Here is a 23,515-nt window from a genome sequence, read left to right as displayed (position 1 = left end):
TTTAAGATGGATATGGAAATGCTGATTGCTTCTTTGAGGTCAGGAAGCAGTTTTCTCTAAGCCAGTTTGACTAGGGATCCTGGAGGGTAAAGGGTTGTTTGGTGTTTTGTTTTGTTTTTTGCCATCTTCTGGGCATGGAGCAGGGGTAACTAGGAATGTGGGAGGAGGTATTTGTGAAATGCCTGCATTGTGTAGGGATGGCTATGGAGGTCCCTTCCAACTCTGTGATTCTATGATGCTATGAAATATAGTTGAAAACTGTGTACTAGTTCATGCATCTCTTCTTTCAAGTGAAGTTTTTTTAAAAAAAAATGTGAAATGGCCTATTCAGAAATGTAATACATTTCTTTAGTGAGCATGTGGATATGATTCTTTTTTCAAGAGCGAATGCTGGGGACAAGGCAGGTTAGTGGTTCTGTTTTTCTAGGCTATCTGAGAATGTTCAATTCTGTAAGAAGACTGAAAATACTAAAGATGTTTTATCCTGCTAACAATGAGGCGTATCGTTTGGCAATTATATTCTCTGTTATCCCATGTTTATTTCAAAATCTCTTTTTAAAAGTACCAATGCTGACATTTTGATAATGCACATATGTTTACATTTGATTCATTGGTTGAAAGGTAAATTGGTAATCAGCTTCAATATTTTCCATCCTGACAGCTGTAATAACAACACATAAGCAGAAAAGTAAGTCAATTTTGAAATTTGTTTGAGGAGGGGGAGGAGAATAATAATATGATGATGATGGTGGTATTGGCTTTGTGTCCCACCCTTCACTGAATCTCAGAGGGTCAGAGTGGCTTACAATCTCCTTTCCCCTCCTCCCCACAACAAACACCTTGTGAAATAGGTGGGGCTGAGAGAGCATTCCTAGAAGCTGCCCTTTCAAGGACAACTTCATGAGAGCTATGGCTTGACCCAAGGCCATTCCAGCAGCTGCAAGTGGAGGAGTGGAGAATCAAACCTGGTTCTCCCAGATAACAGTCCGTGCACTTAACCACTACAGCAAACTGACTCTCCACCACACCAGACTGGCTCTCCACTTAACCGCTACATCAGACTTACCATCTAGCATACTAGTTGTCCTTAGCATTACAGAAAGATAACAGTCCAGTAGATATGAATCTCTAATTCTAACAGGAGAGTGCTAGTCAGATTGTAAAGGTCATAGATTTGAAAATATTGGGTGTTTAGATAAGAATAGATAATAATGCCATGTTGCATTATTATTATTGGATAATTAGACTTAATTAATTTTTAGCTAATTATTTATTGGGAAGATTTGGGTGGGGCTTTTAATTAAATAACTATTAGGGTGATTGGCAGATTGGTTTCATAAATAGATCGGTTGAGAGGAGGAGGGTTGGAGGAGGGGGCAGTTCAGCCTCAATTATTTCATCAGTGGAGCGGACACAACTAGGAGATGACTGGCCTGGGGATCCCAGTACTCCTGGGGAGGGGAAGGTATGACGGTGGGACTAGGCGGAATTATAAGGGAAGGGGGTTGAGACACAACAGGGCTCGACCCCCTTCCAGCCTACGTCCCATCCCGACGGTGGCAAGTAGTAGGGCCAGAGTAAATTACCCGCCTCCGTCACTGGTGTTATGTAATGCCAGGTCCATCAATAATAAGCTCTCTACCCTGCGGGAGTTCCTGTCCGAGCAGGATATGGACCTGGCATGCGTGACCGAGACCTGGGTGCACGAAGGGGAGACTGTAGCTCTCTCCCAGTTGGTTCCCCCGGGATTCTCGGTCTTTCACCAGTCCCGGACTAGCGGGCGGGGGGGAGGGGTGGCTATACTCATACGAGAGGTTTACTCCTTTCGGGCCCTCCCGCCTCCGGAGATCGGGGGCATTGAATGTGCTGGTTTGGCGTGGGATGTTGGGGAGGGGTTGGCGGTTTGGCTGGTGTACCGACCGCCTAACGCACCAGCCGGCGCCTTACCATCCCTGATGGAGGCCGTAGCAGGCTGGGCATTGGAGTACCCAAGGCTTTTGATCCTGGGTGACTTCAATGTCCATGCCGATGACATGTCCTCTAGTCAGGCGATGGACCTAGTGTCATCCATGGCGACGCTAGGACTCTCCCAGTTTGTTACAACGCCTACTCACCAGGCGAGGCACATGTTAGACCTGATCTTCGCGGCGGGAATTTTAGTGGACGATATTACTGCTCAGACAGTGCCATGGTCGGACCACTATGCCCTCAAGGCTCATGTGGATGTCCCACCCCAAGCCCGTTTAGGCGGCGAGCCTATTTTAGCTCGCCCGCGGAGCCAGATGGACCCCGAACGGTTCCAGATGGCTCTACGGGATCCCTGGCCCTCTGGCAACTCCCTCGATGACCTGGTGGAGTCCTGGAATGATAGGCTCTCCAGGGCCATCGATGAGATTGCACCTAGATGTCCTCTGCGCCCTCGCCTAAAGCTAGCACCCTGGTATAACCAGGAGTTGCGGCAATTAAAGCGAGGACTCAGACGACTAGAGAGGCAATGGCGGTGTACTCGAGACGAAGCGACTAGAACATCTTATAGAGAGTGTATGAAGTCCTATGAGATGGCAGTCAAAGCCGCAAAGAAAACATACTTTGCGGCTAAGATTGCATCTGCAACTTCGCGCCCGGCACAATTGTTCAACATAATTCGGACTCTTATAACGCTGCCACAGGGCAGCCCAAACGTTAGTCAATTGGAAATAGGCTGTGAGGCTTTTGTGAAATTTTTTGCAGATAAAGTCGCGTCGCTCCGCCGCAACACCCCCGCCATATTGGAGACAGTATCTGAATCCGAGGCTCCTTGCCTGTCTTCAGATTGTATTCTGGATGGTTTCGGCGCTCTCAGCTTGGAGGAAGTTGACAGGATCCTCTTGTCTGCACGCCCTACAACTTGCAATTCGGACCCTTGCCCCTCCTGGCTTATTAAATCTTGCCAGAGGGAGCTTAGGTATCCTATACGGGATATCATAAATAGATCCCTGATGGAAGGGCAATTTCCAACGCCTCTTAAGGAGGCAGTGGTCCGCCCCCTCTTAAAAAAACCAACACTGGATCCGGCCGAATTGGCACACTATCGGCCGGTCTCGAATTTACCCTTTTTGGGTAAACTCATTGAGAGGGCAGTGGCGTTGCAACTACAGAGTTTCCTGGAGGATGCTTCCGTCCTTGACTCCCATCAGTCGGGCTTCCGCCCGGGTCATGGGACGGAGACAGTGCTGGTCGCCCTGGTGGATGATCTCCAGCGGCATCTGGACCGAGGCAGCTCGGCGGTACTGATGCTGTTAGACCTGTCGGCAGCGTTCAACACGGTCGACCATCGGTTGCTGACTTGCCGTCTTGCCGACGTGGGGATTCAGGGGTTGGCTTTACAATGGCTTACCTCTTTCCTCAAAGGTCGGGGACAAAGAGTGGCGATTGGGGGTGAATTGTCCCAGAGATACCCGCTGGATTGCGGGGTCCCTCAGGGAGCAGTTCTATCCCCGATGTTGTTTAACATCTATATGCGCCCTCTTACCCAGATTGCCCGGAGATATGGGCTGGGCTGCCACCAGTACGCTGATGACACCCAGCTCTATCTACTTATGGACGGCCGGCCTGCCTGTGTCCCAGAAAACCTGGACCTGGCATTGCAGGCCGTGTCTAGATGGCTCAGGCTGAGCGGGCTGAAGCTAAATCCGACGAAGACAGAGGTCCTTTGCCTGGGTCGCCGTGGTCCAGGGAGGGAGATTCCCTTACCGGCCCTCGACGGTGTGCCTCTGTCAGCGGCGCACAGGGTTAGGAGCCTGGGGGTGCTACTGGAGCCTACCCTAACTATGGAGGCCCAGATAGCAGCCACTGCCAAGTCCTCATTTTTTCATCTTAGGCGGGCAAGGCAGTTGGCCCCTTTCCTGGAGGGCGACGACCTGGCAACAGTGATCCATGCAACGGTCACCTCGAGGCTGGATTACTGCAATGCCCTCTACATGGGGCTGCCCTTGTGCCGAACCCGGAAGTTGCAGCTAGTGCAGAATGCCGCTGCCCGGCTGTTGTTAGGGCTCCCTAGACGGGAGCACATCCAGCCGGGGCTTCGGGGACTGCACTGGCTGCCGATAACATACCGAGTTCGGTACAAGGTGCTGGTTATGACCTTTAAAGCCCTTTATGGTCTGGGACCTGCCTACCTTAGGGACCGTCTCTCCCCACATGTCCCCCAGAGAGTGCGGAGGTCGGGGTCTCAGAACCTCCTTACAATCCCTGGGCCAAAGGAGGCCCGTCTGAAAGCGACCAGGGACAGGGCCTTCTCGATTGCAGCTCCCTGTTGGTGGAATCAGCTCCCGGAGGAGATGAGGGCCCTGCGGAACCTTGAACAGTTCCGCAGGGCCTGTAAAACAACCCTCTTCCGGTTGGCATATAATTAACTGTGAGCAGAATGCCTGAATATTAAATCTTAAACATCAGATTACTGAATATTGGAAATTTGAAGGACTGATTTAAGGAATAGTAGCATAGTGTATATCGATGTGAGTTTTATGTATTTTTAGGTTTTTATGTATTTTATTGTATAATTTTAATCGTATTTAAATCGACCTCTGTTAGCTTTTATTGTTGTAAGCCGCCCTGAGCCCACCTCGGTGGGGTAGGGCGGGATATAAATCGAATAAAGTAAAGTAAGTAAGTTGCAAGAAGCCCTTTGTTGAACCCAGAACTTTAAAAACATTGCAACTTAGAATAAAGGAATCATAGAATTGGAAGGGGCATCTAGGCTGACCCCCTATTCAATGCAGGATCAGTCTGAAGCATCCATGGCAGGTGTTCATCCAGATGCTGCTTGAAGACTGTCAGTGAGAGGGAGCTCACCACCTCTCTGGGCAGCCAATTCCACCACTGAACTACTCTTACTGGGGAGGGGGGGAGAATCCTAATATCCAGTCAGTACTTTCTGCTGTGGGGGGGTGGGGGGTGGGCTCCCTCTGGGTATCCTACCCCCCCAGGGAAAGTGTATGCGCAATACATAGCCTCTCCTCTCCCGGTGTAGTGAATGCCGCGTGGTCACTGTCTGGCTATGCCTGGCAGATGGTCACTGCAATGGCCTCTCCTGCATTACTGCATCCGTAGCAACACCTTCTCGCTGGTCCCCCCCGTTTTTCACAGAGTTTGCTACGTCATGGTGCGACCGAATTGTCCGGCGGTATAACCGGATGGGCAGGCTGGGCCCACCAACCTTGCCAGCCTAAGAGAAGGAAAACTCTAACATCAAACCCAGGCAGATAGAGCTCGTTAATGTAACACCTACCACCTGGAGGACTCGCTGCCGGCGTCCCGGCTTACTGGGCCATGGCAGATGACCCCCAGGTGAAAGGGTGGAGCCAGTACCGCGCACACTGGGCTTCACCTAAAAAATTCCTCAGCGCAGGCCTGAAGGGCATATCCACATACACAACCCACAACGCATCAAGTCCTGCAGCGATAGGCAAGGGGCAAAATGGCAGGTGGAAGGTGCCACTGGAAGCCGCAGTCCCGATCCTGCATGTAGGCGGTTCAGGGTATTGGTCGCCTGATGCTAACCCGGAGATGAAAGCATTTTTCGGCAGCACCCTGAACAACCAAGCAGCCTTATCTAGGGACAGCACTGCTTGCTCCACACAGAGAGGGGCCTAGAAAAGGTGGCCTAAACAAAGCTCGTCTCCTCCACCCCAGTTGGCTAGCCGCGTTTAACGGGCATCCTTACTTGCGGTCAAAAAATAACAACAAAGAAAAGGCATGCACCTGCCTCACAAAGTGTGCAAAGACTAAAGCTTGCGTGTTGGAACATCAGAACCATGCTTGACACAGTAGACAGTGGTCGCCCTGAACGACGCTCTGCTCTAGTTGCCCACGAACTTCTCAAGTTGAATATCGACATAGCAGCTCTCAGTGAGGTCCGTTTCCCTGAGGAAGGTAGTTTTCAAGAACACGGTGCTGGCTATACCCTCTACTGGTCAGGTAAGTCAAAGGCTGAGAGCCGCCTTTCTGGCGTTGGCTTCATGGTCAGGAACTCCATTGCCTCCAAACTCGAAAACCTGCCAACAGGTCACTCAGATCGCATCATATCCATGCGCCTCCCACTTCAAAACAAGCAGCATGCAACACTCTTCAGTGTGTATGCCCCAAGCCTTCAAGCAGATCCTGCAGAAAAGAACAAGTTCTATGCTGATCTACACAACCTCGTACGGAAGACTCCTACAGAGGACAAGGTGATCATCCTTGGCGACTTCAATGCCAGAGTAGGTAAAGACTCGGAAGCCTGGAAAGGAGTACTTGGCAAACACGGCATTGACAACTGCAATGACAACGGGCGCCTCCTGCTAGAATTCTGCATGGAGCACCAGCTCACCATCACCAACACTATCTTCCAGCAGAAGAACAGTCTGAAGACAACCTGGATGCACCCACGGTCCAAGCACTGGCACCTTATTGACTACATTCTGGTGCGTCAGAGAGACCTTCGAGATGTCTTACACACCCGAGTAATGCCCAGTGCAGAATGTCATACGGATCATCGTCTTGTATGCTGCAATCTCTGTCTTCACTTTAAACCCACACCCAGGAGAGGAGGTATCCCTCGGAGGAAGTTTCAGGTTGGCAGTCTCCAGTCAGCCGAAGTTAAAGCTGCCTTCCAGGCAAAACTCCAGTCAAGAATTGAGGACCCCAGTTGCCCCACAGACCCTTCTCCAGAAGCACTCTGGGAACACCTAAAAACTACCGTCCTGCAGATCTCTGAAGAAGTCCTCGGGTTCTCCACAAGGAAGAACAAGGACTGGTTTGATGAGAACAATCAAGAGATCCAAGATTTACTGGCGAAAAAGAGATCTGCCTACCAAGCACATCTTGCTCAGCCCTCCTGTCCTGGGAAAAAAGCAACCTTTCGCACTGTATGTAGCAACCTCCAGTGCAAGCTTCATGACATTCAGAACGAGTGGTGGACCAAGCTTGCTGAGAGAACCCAGCTGTGTGCAGACACTGGTGATTTAAGAGGGTTCTACGAAGCCCTGAAGGCAGTATATGGTCCATCATATCAGACTCAGAGTCCCTTGCGTAGTGCAGACGGCCAAGTGCTCCTCACAGACAAGGCATCCATATTGAACCGGTGGTTGGAGTATTTTCAGGTTCTCTTCAGTGCCAACCGCGTAGTTCAAGATTCAGCAATTCACCTCACCCCACTTCAACCAGTGAAAACAGAGTTGGATGAGATCCCCACTCTAGAAGAGACTGTTAAAGCCATCAAGCAGCTGAAAAGTGGCAAGGCAGCAGGAGTTGATGGAATTCCACCAGAGATCTGGAAGCATGGGGGCACAGTACTACATAGCTCACTTCACAAAGTACTTGTCACCTGCTGGGAACAAGGCAAATTACCACAGGACTTTCGCGATGCAATCATCATCACTCTATACAAGAACAAAGGGGAAAAGTCAGACTGCTCCAACTACCGGGGGATAACCCTGCCCTCCATCGCAGGCAAAATCCTTGCCAGAATACTCCTGAACAGACTGGTGCCCGCCATTGCAGAAGAACTCCTCCCAGAGAGCCAGTGCGGCTTCAGAGCTAACAGGAGCACCACCGACATGGTATTTGTTCTCAGGCAGCTCCAAGAAAAATGCAGGGAACAAAACAAGGCTCTGTATGTGACTTTTGTCGACCTTACCAAAGCTTTCGATACCATTAGCAGGAAAGGCCTGTGGCAAATCTTGGAACGTTTAGGATGTCCCCCAAGGTTCCTCAGCATGATCATCCAGCTACACGAAGACCAACGAGGCCAAGTCAGACACTGCAACGACCTCTCGGAGACCTTCCCAATAGGCACAGGTGTAAAGCAAGGCTGCGTTCTCGCGCCAACTCTCTTTACGATCTTCTTTAGCATGATGCTTCAAAGAGCCGCAGTAGATCTAGATGATGACGATGGTGTCTACATCCGCTATCGCACCGATGGCAGCCTGTTCAACCTGAGGCGACTAAAGGCCCACTCCAAGACAATGGAAAAACTCATCCGAGAGCTACTGTTTGCTGATGATGCTGCACTCGTCTCCCACTCGGTATCAGCTCTGCAGCATATGACGTCCTGCTTTGCAGAGGCTGCCAAGCTATTCGGCCTAGAAGTTAGTCTGAATAAGACAGAAGTTCTCCACCAGCCTGCACCCCAGGAAGATTATCACCCTCCCTGCATCATTGTGGGTGAATCAGTACTGAAAACAGTCCAGCAGTTCAGCTACCTGGGGTGCATCATCTCCTCAGATGCCAAGATCGACAAGGAGATTGACAACAGGCTGGCAAAAGCAAACCGTGCCTTTGGCCGACTGCACAAAAGAGTGTGGAGCAACAAGCATCTGAAAAAAGGCACAAAGATCAATGTTTACAAAACGGTTGTGATGACAACCCTCATCTACGGCTCCGAATCGTGAGTTTTATACCGTCATCACCTGCGACTCCTTGAGCGCTTTCATCAGCGCTGCCTTCGCACCATCCTCAACATCCACTGGAGTGACTTTGTGACCAACACTGAAGTCCTCAAGAGGGCGGAGGTTACAAGCATCGAAGCACTGCTGTTGAAGACGCAGCTGCGCTGGGCAGGGCATATTTCTAGGATGGAAAACCACCGCCTTCCCAAGATTGCTCTGTATGGCGAACTTTCCACCGGCCATCGAAATAGAGGGGCACCAAAGAAGAGGTACAAGGACTCCTTGAAGAAATCCCTTGGCACCTGTCGCATCAACCATCACCAGTGGTCTGACCTAGCCTCAGATCGCAAAACATGGAGGCACACCATCCACCAGGCTGTCTCCTCCTTTGGGAACGCACGCATAGCTGGTCTTGAGGACAAAAGGAGATTGAGGAAGAATCGCACTGCTACAGCACCAACCCCAAATCAAACTTTTCCCTGCAGCCACTGTGGCTGGATCTGCCTGTCCCGCATTGGTCTTGTCAGCCACCAGCGAGCCTGCAGCAGACGTGGACTACTGCACCCTTGTTAAATCTTCGTTCACGAAGCCAAGCCGAGAGACTTTCTGCTTGTAATTTAAACCCGTTATGGTGAGTCCTATCCTCTGCTGTCAACAGGAACAGCTCCCTGCCCTCCTCTAGGTGACAGCCTTTCAAATACTTAAAGAGAGCAATCATGTCCCCCCGCCCAACCTCCCCTTTTCTAGACTGAACATTCCCAAGTTCCTCAGCCTTTCCGTGTAGGGCTTGGCCCCCAGCCCCCAATCATCTTTTTGTCACTCTTTTGCATTAGCTGTGTTTCTGTCCACATCCTTTTATGAAGTGAGGCCTCCAGAACTATCCAGGTGCAGCCTGATCAATGTGCCAACTATCAATGTGGTGACTATGCATGTGTATGACATTTTGCTCTTTGGCTGTTATGCCTGTGTTTATACATCACAAGACCTCATTAGCCTTTTTTGCTGTTGAATCACACTGACTGCTCATATTAACTTACAGTCCACCCATAGCCCAAGATCTTGTTCACACACACTGCTGCCCAGAATTGTGTCCCCCATTCAGTTTGAGTGGTTCTCATTTTTGTTACCCAGATGTAGAACTCTGTACTTATCCTTATTGAATTGCACCTTGTCCACATCCACTCTCTTTTCCAGTGTGTTCAGATCTCATTGAATTCTGTCTTCCAGTGTGTTTGCTACTCCTCCCAAATTGGTATTGTCTTCAGATTTAATGAGCAGTCCCTCCACTCCCTCATCCAGATCATTTATAAAAACACTGAAAAGTTCTGAGCCCAGAACAAAGCCCTGTGGTATCCTCTAGACACCTTATTCCAATCAAATGAAGTGCCTGATGCAGTTCTCCAACCAGTTTCCTATCCACCTAACTATCCTAGAGTCCAGTTCACAGTTCTCCAGTTTACCCATCAGAACATCACGGAGAACCCTGTCTTTACTGAAATCCAGGTAAACAACATTGATGGTATTCCCACAATCCAGTAAATTCATCACTCAACCAAAGAAGGAAATGAGGTTGGTCTGGCAGGAGCTGTTGAGGTCACCAGGTTTGCATGCTGTAGGGTGTTGTGAATAATCTCCTGACAGAAATTGAGGTCCCCAGCCAAGGCTGAAGTGGGTGCTGGTGGGAACCCTGTATTTTGTCAGATCCTATATTACAGCCACCCAAAATCTGTTGCAGTGTTGCAACCCCATTCCTCTGTTCAAGCCAGGAGTGACTGAAGTAATTCCTGTAGATAGATCCAGGTGGGCAGCTGTGTTGGTCTGAAGCAGTAGAACAAAGCAGAGTCAAGTAGCCCCTTTAAGACCAACAAAGTTTTATTCAGAATGTAAGCTTTCGTGTGCTAGAAGCACACTTCATCAGGCAGTAGGATGGAATGGCAAGCAGTCCTAAATATAGAGAACGTGTGCAGTGAATTAGTATGCAAAATCATGGGGATATTTTTATCAGGTTAAAAGAATCACAGTTGGGATCTAGTGACTGCTAGTTTGTGTTAACTGGGCTAGAACAACAAAACAGTAATAAATGTCAGAATAGCAGATTGATGTCTATGTCATTAACAGCACAATCCAGAGGGTGGGGGCTGAAAGTACTGTGGAGCAGACTTACCGCTACGCCGGTGGTATGGAGACCTACACCAGCGAATCCTCCTCCGCACCAGTGGAAATGGGGCATGCGCCACTTTCCGGCCACTGCAGCGTGCCGCCGCTGCACCACACTTGGGGTGCAGCAGAGGCGCAGGGTGGCACTTCGGCGTAGAAGAGGGCCGACCCAGAGCCGTGGCCGCTGCTGGTTGGCTCCCAGAGGACATTTGGTGCGGGAACCGCCCCCCCCCCCGCCAGGCAAAAAATGCTGCCTTACCCCATAGGCACTAGTGGAAGCAGAAAACACAAGGCTCCCCCTCATCTCTCTGTCTTTCAGGTGTGTGCGCTGGACTCCAGCCTCTGTGGTCGCCAGATCACAGCTGGCCGGCCCCATCAGCCCTGCAGCTGTTGGTGCATCCTCCAGCAACGGCATTTTGGACTGCCGGGAGCCAGGAACCTCCACGCGCGAGCTTGCTCTCCCTGCTTGCAGATCAATAAACTTAGCCCAGCATGCCCATCTCGTCTTCTGTGTCTTTCACTTTTCCCACCTCACCCTGGCCTCTTGTATCCCCCGCGCACTCTGCTTGTGGCAGTCCCAAGGGCATGGCTCTGTGGCTGGGGGGATTCTCGGGGCACCCACTTAGTGCAATCGTGTGGGAGATGCAATGAGTGATAGCGGTGAAGTGCGGGGGCTGATAGGCGGCGAGGCAGACACTTGTCCGGGGCTGCACCATGTGTCCACGCCGCATAGGTCTGTGATGCAGCTGATGGGGCTGAGATCAGGGTGGGTGCCCACAGGAAAGGGGGGGCAGCCCAGGGAGTTGACTTGGCTGACCAAAAATAATGGCAGCTGGGCATGTGAGCAGTCCTGCTGCAGGGCGGCCTGGAACCCACAGGCCCAGCATAATGAGGCGGGGGAGTAGCTCACTAAGCCAAGCTGCCTCCGCTGTATTCTCAGGCGGCTTACATTTGCTACATGCTGGGGGCGGGATTGGTTCCGGCTGAGAGTGTCGGCATGATCGGCTCCTCCCGGCCCCTTCAGAGCGGGCTCGGTGGGGTCACGCAGGGGCCACAAGCGGGGGGCAGCAAGGGCCGCGCGGGGGCTTCTGGATATGCAAATGAGATAAACCTGTGGACTTGAAGGTGTGCCTGCTCAGCCCAGGGAGCACGTGGGGAGGTGTGAGTGGCGGCTGTTGTCCCCGTTGGCCGCTGTTTGCCGAGGGACGGCTTTAGCTGGGAGTTGAGTCTATGGACCCTCACACCTCACAGAATGCCTGCCATGGTGCCCTGCCTGACAGTCCCACAGCCACGGCATGCGGGAACCCTGCCGAGGCACGCCCGGCATTGCACAGGGGTCCCCGGGTCCCCTCCCTATGTTTTTCTTCCTTGTCTTTCTTTTTTGTGTCTCCCCCCAGGACTTCAGCTCTGCCTGCCATTTTGTCATCTTCCTCATGCCTTTTCCAAAAAGTGCATGAATTTTTGAAGGGATCCCAAGAGTGGTCTCAACAATTAAAATAATAATAAATTTTTATTTATAGCCCACCCTCCCCGCTAAGGCAGGCTCAGGGTAGCTTACAAGACATGGTACATATGCCATGATATAACAATAAAATCAGAATAACAATTAAAATACAATTTATAAATTTAAATTAATTTAAATTAATAATTATCTAAAACCCAGTATAATTTAATGATGCTACAGTCTCAGTATATATAAAACGGCTTAATATTATTGCCAAGGTTCCACCTTAAAAGCAAGTTGAAAGAGGGCGGTTTTACAAGCCCTAAGGAACTGATTAAGATCCCGTAGGGCCTGCACCTCCTCTGGCAGCTGGTTCCACCATTGGGGTGCCATTATCGAGAAGGCCTGCTCCCTTGTTGTTTTTAGCTTGGCCTCCTTTGGCCCAGGGATTTTCAGAAGGTTTTGTGAACTAGACCTCAGTGCTCTTTGGGGAACATATGGAGAGAGACGGTCCCTTAGGTTGGCAGGTCCTCGGCCATATAGGGCTTTAAAGGTAATAACCAGCACCTTGTAGTGAACTCGGTAAACAATTGGCAGCCAGTGCAGCTCTTGCAGCCTAGGCCACACATGTTCCCACCGAGTTAGTCCCACTAACAGTCTGGCTGCTGCATTCTGTACTAGCTGCAGTTTCCGAGTTCAGTACAGGGGCAGCCCCATATAGCAGGCATTACAGTAGTCTAACCTCAAGGTGACCGTTGCATGGATCACTGTTGCCAGGTCGCCACGCTCCAAGAAGGGGGCCAACTGCCTTGCCCACCTGAGATGAAAAAAGGCAGATTTAGCAGTGGCTGCTATCTGGGCCTCCATTGTCAGGGAGGGCTCCAGTAGGACTCCCAGGCTCCTGACCCTGCGCACTGGTACCAGTGACACACCGTCAAAAGCTGGTAGAGAGATCCCCTCCCCCAGCCATCCGTGGCCTGAGCAAAGGACCTCTGTCTTCGCTGGATTCAATTTCAGCCTGCTCAACTTAAGCCAACCTGCCACGGCTTGCAATGCCTGGTCCAGATTTACAGGGACATCGTCAGCCTGGTTTAATAATATTCTGATTTAATAATAGAATGAAGTACCCAAGAGGCAGCAGCATACATGGGAGCATGTGGTGTCCCCCCGGTGTCCCCGGGTGTGTGAGCAGCCGCACTCATGGCTTGGGTGCTCTGCCCACGCGCCGATTGGCCCATATGTGAACTTGCACACGCTCCCAATGCAAGTGCCCCCCAAAGTCCTGCTGGGTGGCAGCCCATGCCCCCGCCTCCTCATTCTCCCCCGGGGTCTGGGAGAGGAAGGTCCTGGGGGGCCTGATTTAATAATAGAATGAAGTGCCCAAGAGGCAGCAGCATACATGGGAGCATGTGGTGTCCCCCCCGGTGTCCCTGGGTGTGTGAGCAGCTGCACTCATGGCTTGCTCTCGTCCCTGGGTGCTCTGCCCACATGCCGATTGGCCCATATGTGAACTTGCACACGCTCCCAATGCAAGTGCCCCCCAAAGTCCTGCTGGGTGGCAGCCCATGCCCCTGCCTCCTCATTGGTGACCCGGGGTCTGGGAGGGGAAGGTCCTGGGGGGCTGGCAGGCATTGACGGGTGGCAATGTTGTGTAGCATGACACACACAGCGACCAGCTTAGCCACAGGCAGGGGCTGCATGCTGCGTTGGCCACCTGCAGAACCTCATCTTCAGCTGCCCAAAGGCACGTTCGATGACCATGCGAGAGGTCCTGTGCACCTGATTGTATGCTGCCCAGTCCTCGGGCACGTCCTCCTGTTACAGCGTCAGCAGGTAGGCGGGTACCCTCGGTCACCTGTGGAGGACAGGAAGGTGAGGACGGGATGGGAGGGGTACCCCATGCCACCACCTGGTGGCCTTACCTAGCAACCACCCCTGCCCATCCGGCCAGGCTGCCAGGGGCAATTGAGGCCTGAGGATGTGAAGATCTGGGCGTTGTGTACACTCCCTGGGAACTTTGCCACTAGATCTGTGAAGAGTCCCTGGTGGTTGCAGGATGCCTTCACATTGAGGCTGTGGAAGTGATGCCTGTTCCGGAACACCATGGGATCCTCCCGCGGGGCCACTAGGGCGACATGTGTGCAGTCCACAGCCCCCACGACCACTGCAAAGCCAACTCTGGCAGTCCGCTGCTCCTTCTCACCTGTTGAGAACTGCACATGCTACTGGAGGCGCAGAAGCATGACGTCTAGGAAGAAGTAGAGGCAGCGGCTGGCCGATGCCTGGGAGACCTCCAGGACTTCGGCCATCACACCCTGGAAGGAGCTGGTCACCAGGAAGCACAGGGAGATGAGAACCCGCTGCAGGATGAGGCGGGGGCCGGTCACCTGGCTGCAGAGGCTCGCCTCGAGCTGCTCACACAGGTCCTGGATGGTGGCGTGGTCCAGGCGAAAGTGGTCCAGACGGGTGACACAAAGTACTCAGGCGCCCAATGGCATCTCCGCCGCCACTGTGCAACTCACAAATAGAGAGCAGGGAGGATGTGCAACGGTTGCACCCGGGGGGGCTCTGGCGGTGGGATGAGGGGGCACCATCCGACATGGGTCCCCATGGTTTGTGCGCTGTGGCACTGCGGTGGCCATGCTGCTGCCCTGAGGTGCTCCACCACAGCTTCCAGACACCACTGGAGCTGTGAGGGGCCCTGCACGAGTGGCAGCGTGGGATCGTCGAGGCCAACAGATGTCCTGATGGTGTCCCATGGAAAAGCTGGGCGGGGCTGTGTGAGAGCAACCACTATCAGCCAGCTGTGGTCAGCAGCCCCCGCATTCCACTGCCCATGGGTGGAATGGCAGCAGACGGATCGGCATCGACCAAGAGTCACCACCACCCGAACTGGACTGAGGCAGAGAAGGCACCCCTCTTTGGCTTGGTGGCCAAGAATGGTGGCACTCACTGCCACAAGAGCCGGTGGGGTGAATTCCCGTCGGCGGGGTTACTGGCGTATGGTGGCGGAGCGATTGTCCGCTTTGAGCCAGGTCCCCACAGTCCTCCCTGAAGCATTGGAACGACTCCTTCGGCCCTGCCAAGAAGTGGGTCTGGCGTCTCATCGCTGAGGGCTCGACCTATGAGGAGGCAGTGGCCCAGGCCCTGACCAGCTCTGAGGCAATCATGGGACCCCTCATCCGCCTGGTGGCTGAGCATGGTACCACAGCATTGAGGTGATCCGTGGTAGGTTGGCACCTTTCCCCCACCATCTTCGCCACCGTGGGACTGCCAGATTCTGATGGCAACACCCTTTGCACCCCCCCCCCCATGACTCCCAGGAATCGTCGCAGGCTGCCACGAGCTCCACTGTGGACCCGGAGGTGGGAGGCCGCTCTAGCGAGACGGGATGGGAAGTCGGCAGGTTCAGCACCCCCCGCCGCCCCCAGGACGTCCAGACAGGAGGCGCCGAATCAGGGGGAGGACACATCAAGTGAGGAGGTCATGGATGCCGCGGTGGGTGAACTCCATCTGTCCACAGATGATGAGAGGCCTGAGTCCCCTCAAGGTGCAACACTGAGCATGGGGCATATGCGACTGGCCACTTGTGCCAGCATCTGACCCCTGTCCCATTACGCAGGTAGCCACACCATGACACTGGTGGCCGACATGGTGGAGAACCTATGGAGGGCGTCCCCACACAGACAGTCGACCTTAGCTGCCTCCCTCATGCTGCAGACCCTGGATCTGCCCACATCCCCTCCCCATACCCCGGGGGCCAGGAATGCGGGGGGGTGTCGGGCATGGCAGAGTTATGTGCGGGGCAGCCCCCGGACCCAGCATCTAACCAGGGGGAGCCGCTGGGGGATCCAGAATGTGGCAGTGGTGCAGAAGGCTGTGCAGGTGGCCAGGACCCAGGGCTCAGAAAACACGGCCAGCTCAAAGAATCCCCGCCACCCTGTCCTCCATGTGGGCAGCCATAGAGCGGACCCCGCTGGAGGGGCACTGGGAATGGCAGGAGGCCACACCCATGGTCCAACACTGGATGGCGGGGATGGAGGTGACTGTCCATAGCCACTGGCCACTTGTCCAGTCTCCTGGCCATGGCGAGGCAGTCGCAGGAGTGGGGTGCGAGGGTGGAGCGGCTGCTCGCCAATATTGACCAGTCCCTGGTGACCGGCGAAGAGGCTGCTCCTGCCGCTCCCGAGGCGGGCCTCCACGGCAAGGTGGGCGGGGAGTCGTGCACGAGCGCTGTTGGGGACGACGACCAGGATGCTGCACCTGCCCCCGACAGGACCAGCTGCCTCTGCCCACTGCAGCTTGAGGGGGTCGGGTGGCAGTCCCTCTACAGCCTGGCGCTTTAATAAATCTTATATCTGCACATTGCGTTGAGTCCTTATTGAAGGGGGCTCTGGGGGTGGGGGGAGGCGAGTCCTGCACATGGCCACTTCAAAACCGCTACGTGTACCTCATGGGTGTCCGATTCTCTGCAGATTGGCATGAGCCACTGTGGCGACTGTCGCTGGCACCTTTGGTGCATGGGTGCCTGCAGCGGGTGGCCTACTGTGTCCTGGCAAGAGGCCCCTGCAGCATCTGAGACGCCATGCAGCCCATGGGAGGGACACTGACAGGGGCTCGGTTTTGCCCCATTGGTGGGTAGGCTGCTCCATGGAGCTAGCGGTAAGTGCTAACCGGATGCTTCCTCAAGGATTACGCAGCCACACCATGGGACTGGGTGTGTGCGTGAGGGGGGTGGAGCATGCGGGCAGCCTATCATCGGGGAGCGCTCTCTCCGCCGCCAAGTCATGTGGGCCAGCTCCCTGGTCGCCACCAGCCAATCCCTGGCATCCCTGTGGAAGCGCCCCCTGTCCCCGCCCTTGCGCTGCTCTGGGAGCCCACGCTCCAGTGTATTTTACACATCTACAGGCGGCGGCCTGGGCTTGGGCGTGCCGTGCTGCGGCACCCCAAACCCCTTTGGAAGCCAACAAACAGCGCCATAGATCCGCCTATGCCCTATGCCGGCCGCCACGTATGTCTGGGTTGGGCTGCCCGTGTCCTACAATACATAAGAGTCTGCTGTGATGTTAGCTCTAAGTTAAAAGGAGGCATAAGGTTCTTAGAGGCTTAATTCAAACATGTAACACATACATAAACATCATTCTAGTTTGCCATTATAAAAATATATTAAAATATAGTGGAAGATGGGTTAGTATATGTAATGAGATAAACAGCCAATATCCCTTTGAGTATGTCAATACAAAAAATTTTTTTCTGGTACACTAATCTAAAAGAGAAATACATTGGAATACTATGGATATAGAGCTATACTTGGTGAAAGTGAGTTTAGTATATGTAATGAGATAAAAATCCAATTTCCCTGTTCAGTCCTGGGAAGGTGTTTGTTCCAAGTTTTATAATAATTTGTAATTCAGCAATTTCCCTCTCCATTTTATGCAGGCTTTTGCATAAAAAGTGAAGAAAGTTGATTTTGAATGTGTTGTTGTAGAATAATTTTACTACTGATTTGGTGCTTTTTATCATTGACTGCTATTTTACTGATAGTTATTATTGTTCTGATTGCAACATCTTAACTGAATTTTGGTCTGTTATTGTGTTTTATTGCAACATGTCCAGGGGTCTAGTGTGAGCCATTGAGATGGGATATAATTAAATAAAAGTAACCAGAGTTCTCTGTTACACTTTGGATTATGATGCACTTCAAGTTTGAACTCTAGCATTTTTTTCCAGAAGAAATAAGTTTAGCACTGGATTTATGCAGCAGTTTTCCAACAGTTTCTTAGAATAAAACAGATCCTGTGTGGGTCTCGTTATTTTCCCCCGTGGTTCTTTCCCTCTCTCAACTGTTGATTTTAATTTTTCATGGTAAGCTTGATATGTTTTATTAGCAGTGTATTTTGATTGTACTTCCAGCAACCCCTAATCTATATGCTTTGGGGGGTTGGTACTCATCCTTCTGAAGCCTATAGAAAGTTTGCTCTTCACTGCAACAGCTTTTGGATCCAGCTCATTCTCCTCATGTGGGGCTCCTTGTTATAGTTACTATAATTATATATGTGAGGTCTGTCTCCTTCCCTCCTGTCTGCCTGCATGTAGGACCTCTTGTTATATTGAATAAAATGATGGGTCTAAGGTCTCTTGCTTCCTGTCCTCTGCCCCCTGCCTGGCTGCAAGTAGGCCTTGTTGATACCGTCAGTGTAATTATGGGTGTTTGGTCTCACTCACTTTGCCTAAGGTGCAATTTAGTTTATATAAAGTGTGGTTCCTCCCCACCCCCCCAGCTGCTGTGCTCCAGCTGCTCATCTTGTGTGAATTGTTGCTATTCTAAGTACCAAGCAGGAACAGGAAGGAGCACTGAGGGAGGGCAGAAGGTGAACAGGTCTGTGAGCGGCACTGGGGTGGGGTGTTTAAGCAGGGAAGAAGAAGGATGAGTCAGTCGGCTTCCCCAGAGTCTCAGTGGGTTTTATGTTATGCCACTGATTTTAGTGAATCTAATGTTATATTCCCTTTTTAACAGATTACAGATCCACTGAAGATCCAGTTTGACCCACTGAAGTTCCTCAGTTGAGTTTTGTCCAGATAGTGTCTTCATGTACATTTATTTATTTAGATATTTTTTATTCTGTTTTTCTCCCTAATGGTGGGGACCCAGAGTGGCTTTACAATATCATTCTCCTCTCCTTTATTTTGATCTTCACAACAACAACCCTCTGAGGTAGGTTCAGCTGAGAGATAGTGACTGGCCCAAGGTCACTCATCAAAGTTCCATGGCATATGGTTCACAGCTGCAATACTATCATTGTCGACTGCAGCTGGCAACCCATCAGGAGGATTTGAGGACCAAGGTTGTGTGCTCTAGCATCTTTTTTGCATACAACATCACTTCTGGCAAAAAAAAAAAATCAAAACAAAACACCCTCAGGGGTAATGCTGTAGGATTTGGCCAAAACTCATCATTTCTGCTTTTCACCAGAAGTGAATCCAATGGTGCACCTCCCACTTCTTCACCAGCCTTTGAAGTCCTAGTGGGGAAGAGGGGATTTCTTGCAGACATTATTGTTAGCCCAGGAAACATCCCAGTGAAAATCTGGGGCCTTTTCCCCCAGAACACGCCTTGACAGGCTGTGCTTGTCTCTGCCCATCATGTTCCCCAGCCAGGGGTGGAATTCTAGCAGGAGCTCCTTTGCATATTAGGCCACACACCCCTGATGTAGCCAGTCCTCCAAGAGCTTACAAAAAAGAGTCTTGTAAGCTCTTGGAGGATTGGCTGCATCAGGGCAAAGGAGCTCCTGCTGGAATTGCATCCCTGCCCCAGCAAAGGCCTGTATGGATTAAGAGCTTGCATACCTTTGGACTTCAGGGAACAGAAGCACTGAGACTGACGTCTACAATCTATGAAAGCATAACACCTTGTATTAAAAAAATTTCCAATGCGCAAGTAGCAAGCATCTGCCAAAACTGTGTTAAAATGAAAATGTCACAAACAAAGCTCTCTATCTGTTGCTGTGGTCATACACTCCCTTCCTCTTTCCTTTGCACCTAAATCATGATTGAAGGCCTTCCTGGTTTTAGAATCTTTGCCATGCTGTCCACATGCAGGCAGGCACCTGTAATAAACAGAGCCATCATATCTGAATGCAGAATGACAACTGTATAGATACAACAGGCTTTAAACACTGCGGTCTATCATTCCATCCATTTACCAGTAATGCTTGTAGAAGCTTTAAAACAACAATTCCTCACTGAAGATAATTTACAAAGCTGGCAGGGCATTTGAGATTTTAGGCAGCCCTCTCTTCTTACTTTCATTAGATTCTGACTGCAAACAAGGGAGAGTTGTTTTATATGGTTCATCCCACACTGAGGATAAAATCTGAAATTCTAGATTTCTCTGACTGACACAGCAAATAGGAATCAACCCTAACATTAAGATTGACTGATGGCCATGAGGCACAAGGGTCTCATCAAATGTTTACCTGGGATCTGTGCCTATTATGCTTAAGTCCTAAGTATTCCTATAGAAATAAAGTTAACTTGTTGGGAGTGTTGTTTTAATGCCCCCCTTTTTTTACCTGTTATGAGCCAGTTTGCCACCTCATATTTTCAGACTTTTTTTTTGTCTTTTGGTAAATTTTTTTTGTCATTTTGGTAAATGTCTGTTACTGTGAGTCAGTATTTCTTTTTAATGAGCAGCCTTGAGTCATGGTTGGGTGGGAGAGATGGAATGTAAATATTCCAATATACATTGAGTGGAGCATTCATTGATACTGTTATGTAACTTGAAGGGCAGCAGTGAATTAAAGGTTGAGAACCATTGCTTTAGAGGTAGAGTTGCTACTCCTTTTTTGTGACAGAGTTCCTCCTGTGCCTTTGATTATACATATTGAAGAAATACTGCAGGTGCAGCATTACCTAGTGCAGAGGTATAGTTATAAGGAAAGATGCATCTGTTGAGTTTCTGCCTCTTAGGTAGAAGACCACTGCATAGAAGAATAAAAGCAGCAATAATTATTGGAATTTGCTCACAAGAGAATTTAATCCTGAGCATTCTTGTCATGTTAGCATTCCAGTTGCTCTTTGAAACATATTTCTTGCTTTTCTTTGAAATGATACCGAGTTGTGAATAATAATAGATTACTGAGGAATAACCTTATTTTGTTTATAATTAACATGTCTGATTTTAATATGAAGAAGATGCCAACTCAGAACTCTTTTCTTCACTTTCAGGCCAAACTGCAGGAAGGTGGAAGGGCTTAATTCAAATTAGTTTAATCATGTGAACATGCCTGCTGACTATTTACTGTCTGGTGAAGGTGGATGATTCATAAGGTCATGCTGCGTACATTGCTTAATTAATTCCAGAATATCACCCTTGCTTTCTTCTTTCATATTAATATTGTTAGAATATTATTTTTGTGAGCATATTGCTTGCATGTATGTATGTGCGTGCATGCCTGGAAGTGATGGTTGATGTCTGGTGACCCCTACTGGGGCTTGGACATTCAGAGAGGTGGCTCTGTTGCCTGCCTTTATGTTCCAGCCTTGGTATTCCTTGGAGATCTCCTATCCAAGTATTTGCCAGGGTCAGCCTTGCTTAGCTTCTGAGATCTGGCAAGATCGGGTTCGCCTGGGCTATTCAGGTCAGGGCAATATTGTTGGAATATTCTTATGTACACATCTTTTCCCTGCACAATGTGTGTTTGAACCATTCTGTGGTACATTCTATCAGGACAGTATAATAATAATAATGGAACTGATTTAGCAAGCCTTTCAATCTTGTGTGTGTGTGTGTGTTTAAATAGCTCTATTGCTAGGGCTGCCAGGTCTCCTCCAGCCTGCAGCCCTGGTCCTCTGCCACCATTTGGTAGGGTAAGCAACCAAAAAACTTACATGGAATATGGAACTGGAGAACAAGCATAAAGCACCGTGTATACCAGGCTCCTTACGGAACTGTGATATTTAAAGATGCATTGTTCAATAAAAAGTCCAAATTTTCAAATGTCTCAATTTATTTGCTGCATAAAGCTTGCTTCAGCAAGGAAGTGTGGAAACGTCAGTCCAGTAATTACATCACATGTTCGCTAAGGTTAATTTTGTGGAATCACTCCAACATTAAACAGCACCAGCAATAAAGTAGTAAAGCGACAGGCAAAACCAATCTACTTTCCCATTTCACTCAAAGCTTTGTCTGAGCACAGCTTGTTCATTCAAAACACCTTTCTTACAGTTTCATCCAAGGCTTCACTGCTAGTGCTGTTTAATGTTGGAGTGATTCCACATAGTTAACTTTAGTGAACCTGTGATGTAATTATTGGATTGACTTTTCTACACTTTCTTATTGAAGCAAGATTTATGCAGCAAATAAATTGAGACATTTGAAAATTTGGACTTTTTATTGAATAATATATATTTAAATATTGCAGTCACATAAGGAGGCTGGTATACACGGTGCTTTACGCTTGTTCTCCAGTACCATTTGGTAGGGTGGCAAGTGAACTGTGGGGGTGAGTATGACATGATTTTTGGTGCAAACCTGGAAGTAACTAAAAAACATTGAGTTTCAGTAGAATCCTAGAGCATATTCTGGTGGCATCACCTCAGGATTTGCATGGAAAATCACATTTTGCTGTTGGAGCAATGACAATTAACATGCCTCATACCCCTGTCACTTTCCAATGGGCAGTACTTAGCTGACAACCCTATTATTGTGTCAGTGATATTCCTATTGTTCATATCCTGCTTTTCTCCCAAGTGGAAACCCCAAAGGGTCTTATAAAATTTATCTCTCCTCTTCCATTATAACAAAAGGAACCATGAGAGGTAGGATAGGCTGAGAGACAGCGACTGCCCAAGTTTATCCAGCAAACCTTTATGGCGGAGTGGGAATTCAAACCTGGGTCTCCCAATATCATAGTAAAACCCTCTAACCAACATCCTATGCTTGAGGGGTTGGCATGAAGTAAGCCTTCTGTCTTGAAGATAGAATAATGCTCAGGTTGGAACCCTCTCATCTCTTTCAGGTCAGGATGCTAACACAAGCCCATCCACCATGCCAAATTCAGTGATAGCACCACATATTCCAGAATGCCCTACACCTTCTCAAAATCAGTCCACAGCTGTGGAGGAAGAAACCCCATCACAAGAACATTCAGTATGTCATCAATCCTTGGTGAATGGAACAGCACCTTCCAAGGCAAAAACAGAGGGAGACTTTTCTATAGCTGCAGAAGCTGTGACATGTAAGTCTGACTTCATTTCCTCTCATCTCCTGCTGCTTTTTTCCTATTTAATGTGAATTGTTTTGAAATTATATGAATACAAATGGGAGACATGCAAGGAATTGCGGAGAGCACCTCATTTTTCCTTGTATCTCCTCCTCCACTATTTCCTCTTTCCCTCCTCCTGGCAGCTCCCATATCTTTTCCTTTCTCCCTATTTCTTTCTCTTCTTTTCACCCACCAACCATCCTAACTTTATCCCCCACCCTGTCTTCATCTTTTCCTCCCCCTGGCAGCCTCTACACATTTGTGGATGGGAAAACAACAAGGACTTGTTTTCATTTCCACATATTCCTCTTTCATTCCTCCTGGCAACTCCCATATCATCACCTTTCTCTGCTTCCTTCTCAGCCACCAACCCAACCCAACCCACTGTTTACCTGTGAAGTGGGTTGTGACAGCCCAGATGTATAAATAGGGAGTTGCCCCAAAAGACCAGAACAACCACGTTTAATTTTAAAAGGGGTAAATTCTCTGAGATGAGGAGGCATGTGAAAAGGAAACTGAAAGAAAAGGTAAATACAGTCAAAACCCTTGGGGGAAGCTTGGAGGCTATTTAAAACTACAATCCGTGAAGCTCAGATAAAATATATACCACAAGTTAGGAAAGGCACAAACAGGTATAAGAAAAGGCCTGCATGGTTAACAAACTAGTAATGGAAGCTGTAAAAGGTAAGTAGGACTCCTTTAAGCGGTGGAAAGCTAGTCCAAGTGAGATTAATAAAAGG

At 49.8% G+C, this 23,515-nt stretch overlaps 1 protein-coding gene across 1 annotated transcript in view; it reads left to right on the top strand.

The window, feature by feature from the left end:
* MDFI (MyoD family inhibitor) overlaps nt 1-23,515 on the top strand; it is an 86,658-nt gene that overhangs the window by 35,960 nt on the left and 27,183 nt on the right. Inside the window, exon 2 of the mRNA XM_060233000.1 lies at nt 22,530-22,748. Coding sequence (XP_060088983.1) covers nt 22,530-22,748 — 219 coding nt within the window. The remainder of the gene's footprint in view (nt 1-22,529; nt 22,749-23,515) is intronic.

The sequence above is a fragment of the Heteronotia binoei genome, chromosome 2, assembly GCF_032191835.1.
Source record: "Heteronotia binoei isolate CCM8104 ecotype False Entrance Well chromosome 2, APGP_CSIRO_Hbin_v1, whole genome shotgun sequence".
Classification (NCBI taxonomy): domain Eukaryota; kingdom Metazoa; phylum Chordata; class Lepidosauria; order Squamata; family Gekkonidae; genus Heteronotia; species Heteronotia binoei.
Note: the sequence above shows the minus strand (reverse complement) of the source record. Positions and strands in the feature narration are given on the sequence as shown.